This window comes from Tetrao urogallus (assembly GCF_951394365.1).
Source record: "Tetrao urogallus genome assembly, chromosome: 2".
Taxonomy (NCBI): Eukaryota; Metazoa; Chordata; class Aves; order Galliformes; family Phasianidae; genus Tetrao; species Tetrao urogallus.
The window spans coordinates 66,162,183-66,169,812 of record NC_136814.1 but is presented as its reverse complement, the minus strand read 5'-3'; the positions used below and the strand labels follow the sequence as shown (position 1 = coordinate 66,169,812).

General features: G+C 34.8%; 1 protein-coding gene across 1 annotated transcript in view; it reads left to right on the top strand.

Annotated features, from left to right (window-relative positions):
• Positions 1–1,147: 1,147 nt before the first annotated feature.
• Positions 1,148–7,630, top strand: part of ARMC2 (armadillo repeat containing 2) — a gene marked incomplete at its 3' end in the record, with an annotated part of 58,448 nt that continues 51,965 nt past the window's right edge. Inside the window, exons 1-4 of the mRNA XM_079550813.1 lie at positions 1,148–1,353; positions 2,465–2,537; positions 4,469–4,637; positions 5,835–6,042. Coding sequence (XP_079406939.1) covers positions 1,160–1,353; positions 2,465–2,537; positions 4,469–4,637; positions 5,835–6,042 — 644 coding nt within the window. The 5' untranslated portion in view covers positions 1,148–1,159. The remainder of the gene's footprint in view (positions 1,354–2,464; positions 2,538–4,468; positions 4,638–5,834; positions 6,043–7,630) is intronic.

Genomic DNA, 7,630 nt, shown 5'->3' with positions numbered 1-7,630 from the left:
TGTATTAATTAAAGAGACTGCCAACATGTGCACACCCTGAAAGAAAGAACAGAAGAGGCAGCTGGAAACTTAAAATTGTGGATAGGAAGAAATGAGCTAAGAAACTAGAGAAATAGGGCTTTTTCTCCATGGTTCCTTCCAGTACTTGAGGGAAGCTTATAAGCTGGAAGGGAATGATGTTTTAAGCGGATGGATAGTGGTAGGGCAAGGGGGGATGGTTTTAAACTAAGAGAGCATGAATCTGATTGAGTATTAAATGTGGAGGTTGGTGGCCCTGCATGTGACAGGGGGGTTGGAGATTCATGATCTTTGAGGTCCCTTCCAACCCTGATCATTCTGTGATTCTGTGAATTTTTGATAGCTTAAAGTTCATGATAGGTTTGCTGCAAAATGACAAGAATGATATCTACAGAGACCTGCACCAGGATAGCCGGTGATTTTTTTGGGGAGTTTTGAGAGACTGTTGAAGCAGGTCTTCCATTGCTCACAGCATTTGATGGAAGATGCAGCAGAACAAAAAAACTGGTTGAAAGTTTGGATTGATAATTTATGTTAGTGTTGTCTTTGTTTGGATATGCTTGGGGTCTTTGCTAATCAATTACTGATAATAACACCTCAGACTTATTATAAAGCTTTCCTTGGTAAAATCGGTAACTTGCATTGTTTTTTTTCCTAAGTTCATTGGAAATAAAGTTTCTCTAAAAGGCTTATTATTGAATTCCTGTTTGGACTACTATATTTTATAAATATTCAGGTGTTCAGAAACAGATTTTCTGTTGCTTTTGGGAATTCAGCGTTTTGCTGAGAAAACACTATGGTACTAACATGGCAATTTTTAGTTCCCATTGGAAAAATAACAGTTCTCCATGTCAGATGCTTTCTGCTCTGCTTCTGCATTTTCCTGCAAAACTGAGAATAAAGGAGGAAAACATAGAGCCAATAACTGCTTATTTTCCCTTATTTTTCACCACTTTTTATTCTCTGATACTTTTTTTTTTTTTTTTTTTTTTTTTTGGTAATACCTTAAGGTAGAAGAAATATTAATATATTAATATTTTGTAACTTAAAAGTTCCATTGCATTCTCTGCCTTTACATGTTGTTTTGTTTTCTTCCTGTACATTACTTTACAGAGTAAGGCGAGCTTCAAAGAATGAGAACATGGAAAAGCCAGAGCCGTTCTACAGACTTCCAGCGTCAAAACAGAAGACCACTTCTGAGATTATAAATGAAGCCAGAAGTGTTCTACGAACACTAAGAACTCAGAGGCCATTTACACCTGCAGACGATCAAAGGAAACTTTTTGGATCTGGATCTTCACGGGCTCCTCAAAATAGACCTCCTTCAGTTTTTAGGTACTGTGCCTTTAAGATTTTTCAAACATCCTTTAGCAGCATGATTTGAATCTGTAATTATGTTTCTGGTGATTTTTCTCCTGTGTTAATCTGTATTTCTAATCGCATCCTTTGCCTTTTTCTAATGATGCTTACTGTTGGTGTTAATCTGCATGCCCCAGAAGTTCCTGTGGATTAGAGCTACCAGGAGCAGTTGTTAGAATAGTTTTGTATGCAGAGAATAGTGTAAAAAATATGGTCTGTAACACACCTTTCTTTTTAAGACAATATTTTAAAAATTGAATAATCTTTACATTTTTCTCTAGAAACTGAGAAAGCATGTTTATTTCATCATAAACTCTTTGTGTTTCAGCACTTTCTCAGATCTCTTAAATACAAAATTATAGTTCTTGAAATTAAAAAATGCTTACCTTTAAACAGAATTTTTAGTACTGAAGTATTTCTTTCACATCTATGTATGACTTTAGTACCTAACATGATTCACAGAATGCAATAGGTCTCTGTCTTTTTTACAAAAGAAAAAACTCTTGTACACTGGGCTTTGGATATGATCTTTAATATTTTTCTCCCCTTCTTTCTCTCTCTTTTTTTCTTTAAATCTGTCTCCTCACTCATTTTTTAACTCTCCTTGTATGACAATTATTTAATAGCTGTATGGAGGATATATCAGCTCTATTTGTAATGTTATGTGTGAGGCATGCCAGAAATGATGCTAAACCATGTCTGAATTGTGATACAAGTCAGTCAGTGGCCATACCGTGTTCAGGCACTCTAATCTTATGTTTCATGTTACATAGTGTACCCTTACATAAGAACCTGAGAATGACTTGGCTGTTCATTGATGATCAAGTAATAAGATAGCTCAGGCTGGCATCCATGCTTGTTCTGTATGTGCTACAGCAAGGAGTGTGCTCATGCCTGTACAAACCTGAGTTTTCTGCCCTGCAGTGTTCTGCAGCTTATGTCAGATAGCTTGGGTGCTAACCACAGTTGTGTTTTTGCATGAAGTTAGGCATATATTGGAGAACTGTTACAGATATGTATGAAATAAACTGTACTGTGGCAAGCATGTATCTGCTTTATTAATTTATGATTAATTTCTTTATCCTAGTCTTCATACTTCCAGTTTTGATTTGGCTGAATCAAGACCTGCTTCTGGTGTTCGTCTCAGCCCATTGGATTACGTGAGTACTCTGGATGTAACTCTATGCAATGCTGACATAAAATATGTAAGAATTTATGCAGTGCAATGTAATTCTGGAGTTTGATATTGTTGAAATAGATTGGAGAGAAAAAAAGTGTCAGAATATTAGTCTGAGACTTAGAAAGTCAGCTTTGTCATTTTTTTAAAAATGAAGCTGGAAATAATGTCAACTACACCAATATTACTGTATTGCATCAAAATTATAAGTGACATTAACAAGAATTAGAAGATGGAAACTGTAGTCAGCTTTCTCATTTAAGATTACTGAAATACAGAAGGTCACAAGCATCAATATGAGTCAACAGTGTGCCCTTGCTTTCTGCATTCTGGTCTGCTTTAAGAAGGATGTTGCTGGCAGATTGAGGGAGGTGGTCCTTCCCCTCTGTTCAGCGCTAGCAAGACTGCACCTGGAGTGCTTGGTCCAGTTCTAGGCTCCTCAGTAAAACAGTGGTACAGAGCCTCTGAAGAGTTGGTCCAGTTAAACCCACAGATATAATGAAGGGACTGAAACACCTCTCCTATAAGAAAAGGCTGAGAGTGATGAAACAGTTCACTGTAGAGAAGGCTCAGCTGGCTTCCATCAATGTGTATAAATACCTGAAGGGTAGGGTGCAAAGTGGACAGAGCCAGGCTTTTCTCAGCCATGTTCAGTAGCACTGGTGCCAGGACAAGAGGCAGTGGGTACAAACTGAAACATAGAAGGATTCCTCTGAACATCAGAAAGCATTTCTGTGCTGGGCAGGTGACAGAGCGCTGGCAGAGATTGCCCAGAGAGGTAGTGGAGTCTCCTGCTTGGTAAGATTCAAAAGAAATATAGTATTGTCACAATTGTTTGTTCCATGTCCAGAAGAAGAAAGCGTGCTAAAACAATGAAGTATGCTTGCTGTATATATCATTTCTTAGGTGGTATTCTAAATGTGATGTTTCATGGGAAAGTAGGAAAAAAATCCTCAACAATTTCCAAGAAATGTCATCTTAGTAATTTTGATAAATACAGTGTTTACATCAATAAGATTTAAAATACCATACCTGCTTGTAGAAGAAGTGTATTTAAATTCGGATTTAAACACTGGTATTAAATTTTTGTTTAGTTTGTGTGCGAGTGGGTGGAAAAAAGGAAGGCTTTTTGCATTGATCTTATCAGTAGTTAAGCTGTCTTCTTCATACACTGTAAATACAGAGCTTGTTGTAGTTGCGGTGGCTGTGGGGTCTCACCTCTTGGGCTCTCTTCACTTAAGCTCCTGAGGGTTAAACTGAAAACTTTCAAATGGCTTCTTTACTGAACGGAAAAAAAAAAAAAAAAGAAAACCCAAGTATTGAATGGTAATATATTTATGTAAAGCATGAAGAAAATTCTAGATGTTTAGAGTGGTCGTCATATACTCTAAGATGCAAGATACTGACCTGAATAAAATGAGAACTTGCATGTTTCTGGATCTATATGACTTGTCACAGTGTGATAGGAAGTGGTATATGGGATAGGAACATGTTTGAAGTGTTTTGGAAATGCTACTTTAGCTCTCAAAAATAAATCATAAAGAAGGGATTTGTCTCTAGAATTGCACACTGCAGATAATGTTAAATGAGTATTTCTGAGGGAAAGAATTTCAAGTTTTAGTTACTCTACTGAACAGCTTAGGTTAGCTGGTTAGTTTCTGTTTTTTTTTTTTGCATCCCCAAGTGTTTGCTTTTAAATGGCTTTCTGGGGTGATATTAGTAGAAGTGCTCCAGCTTTTTCAGTGCAATGTTATCTTTAGATTTTAGATGAGTTTTCTTCTTGAGTAAACCAGTGTAACTCTTACTATTCTATTCTGAATATACCTCTTTTCATGAATTTTTTTTTATGTTTTGCTTAAACAAAAAAAAATGAAATAGTGTTTTTATCAAAAATTTCTTTTATCTTTATGACAGAAGCCAATACTAGTAATTTCATCTAAGGATGAAGATTCTTCTGTTTCCCTTCCAAAGCCTGCTGTGGATGCTGCAGAGATCAGGAAAATCAGCAACGCTAGGGCACAGTTATTCAGAAGAACTTCTCAGGGAGATGCCTTTCCTGCTAAAATGGCTCCACTGGATCACCGTAAGAATCTTACTTCCTACAAATACAACTGTGTGATGTGTTTTGATATCGTATTAATTATCATATTAAAGAACCGTCCATTCCTTTCAGAGTAAATTTTTAAAAATACTGAATGGCTTAAAGCCAGTCCTGAAAATGATTTCCAAAAATGGTACTGGATTTCATTTCTGAAAATAAGTTGGAAGACTCTCAGACGTCTCTTTTTTTCCTATAGGTTTTTAAGTAATTGAGGCTTTTTCCTGAAAGTTTTCTTCAGTGGGTTAAATGATGAGTAAATGCTGAAATATTTAAAGAGATAACGAGATGGCGTCTTCTAAGGAGATTCTTTGATGGATTCTTGAGCGTAAAAGGAAGAGTAAATAAGGGTAATAAGTCTTGACAGGTCTCCAGCTACATCATATTTAGTGTTAAGTTTCATTAGTGGAGACTTAATAAAGGTCACTAAACATGTTGCTTAAGTCATTTTCTGTCTGCAAGAAAATTACTTTTGTGATCTTGATTTCCTGCACACAAACTCATTATGGAATGTGCTAGAGCTCTGTCTTTAATGAAGACTCGTTTACAAAAATGATAATTCTTCCATTGCCTGGGATTGTTACTTTATATGATAAATTGAATATCACTTTTAAAATCTTACTGCAAAATAAGTCTTATGCAAAAAGTATTAAATTTTACTGTGTTACTGTGTACCTCTTTTACAAGGTCTATTAGCCCTGATATATTGATGAAGAAGTTGAGAACCTAATGTAGCTATATCTCTTATTGCCTCCTTTGGTCATTCTGGTGTCCTGTAAATGTTTATGTAGCATTTGATTTCTTCCGTTTCTTTTCATAATGGGTAGATACTGAGGTACAGGATTGCCAGTTACCTTTTACTTGCCTTCATAGTATTTAGATCCTGAAAAATAATCACTTCTTTTATGAGGTACAATCCTCCTGTCTGTAAAGGGGAAATAAAAAAAGTTGAAAGATTGAAAACATAAAGTAAAAATAAAGTTAAACCTTAAAGGAGTGATGTTCATTAAAATACTTTGAATGCTTTGCTGAAAATAGTCTCAAGTGCTCTCACTTTTCAAAGTGATGTGAGAAAATTTTGATACTATAACATGAGAAACAAGTAGTTCATTTTGAGCTCCCTCCTGTGTATTTATTGTGTAAGAACAATCCTACAAAATATATTTTCTTTGTCTGTTTCAGATGAAGAGAAGCTTGATTGTGAAGAACCAGCTATGATGAGTAGTCTTCACGGAACTAATGATAACTGCTTAGCAGAGCAAAGGGCATACACACTATTTAATGACAAAAGCAGGCAATTAATTTGTAATGAGCATAGTGGTAAACCGGAAAGGGAAGATGTTCTAAAAGGCACAGCAGGAAAACTTTTATTTCAGCTAAAAGGTGAAAGGTCAGTATTGTTTGAGTATGGTAACGTGCTATTTCCACACAACCTTTCTTTCTAGTCACTCTATTGTGTGAGTATCAAAATGTTTACAATTGATGGAATTTTAAGGTAGCACTAAAACATTAAGACAAAACTTTGTTCACATCACTAGACAAAATATTCTTAAGTTTTTATAGTCAAAAGACTGATTTGTCCAAAAATTGTAGATAGCAAGTAGCTTTATGTACAAAAACTTTATTTTTTTTTTCATCATCATCATCATCACCTCAAAACTAACTCTTTTAGTAATTGCATTTAAAATATTCGAGTTTAAATTCAATTATTTTTTTCCTAGTTCAAGCCTGTTGTTTTAAGATACTACATGTTCTTGCCTCATCTCTGTTGATGAGTAGAGGTAAGATTTCAGTTCTGGCTTCGAGGATATATGTTCATACATAAAAAATAAGCTTAGACTCATTGGAAATGCAGGCAGATTTTTATATTTTGTGAGCTTTGAATTTTTTTTTAAATCTTTTTTTTTTTTTTCTGTGATCAAGCAGCTGTAACAGATTAATGAGATTTATGTGCATTTAGTCTGATTTTATTGAACCTAGATTATATCCATTCTGCAATTCAGACGTCTCTTTTTTTTCTTTCTTTAATTCAGATCTGAGCTCTTGCGCAGGGTGGAACGTTGCACTTTGTGATCAGTAGATGTATCGATTGCTGCAATAGTAGCTGGGCAGACAGCTGTGAATAATATTGACAGATCTAACAATCTCTAAAGTAAAGAATAAATAACACTTAAACTTTGTAACACGTCCCATAACACATCCCATAAACAATTGTTCACTGTTTCAAATAAATGTTTACCAGTAAATATCTTCTTTCTAGCTCATTATTAGGCTTATGAAGAAATTATTTTTCTGGATATTCTAATGCATCTTCTATATTAAGGAGAATTTTCTTAAAGTTCTAAAAGAAAAAGCCTTTCATTAATTTACTTGATGATGATATCAAATACTTTAGAACATGTTGTCTGCTGAAGGTGTTTTAGGAACTGATATGTAACAGAGCTATCATAATGCTCTTCTTTTATATTAAATTGAAAGCAAAATTAAAAAAAAAAGATTCTAAAAGAAGGAGCAAACAAGAAGTTTCATGATTGTAAGGGAAGGGAGAAGGATCAAAGCTCAGAGATGGAAAAACCATGAGTGAATAAATGTAAACTCAAAGAAAGCTTTGATGTGAAATCATTTGCTCTCATTAAGATCAGTGACCCGAAGGACTTTCTAGCTAAAGACTGTATGAATTATCACACTACATAAGTTACTGTAATTTGACTTTTACTTAGTAAAACTGTGGCATGAAGTAATTTGGTACAGCAGTTGAAACAGATAGTTACTTAATGGTGTCCAAGCATCTCTAATAAGAAAAGGTCATTTGCTACTTTTACAAACTGGAGAAAATGACCTTTCTTCTGAGTCTTAATTTTAAATCTTGAATGTCTGCTTAAATAGGTAACTTAGAGCTCATTGTGCATTTCTTCTATCTGTTCATAAGGTATGTGCTTGTCTTTATAAGCTTGAGAGCTCCACACGTTTTTGGTTTG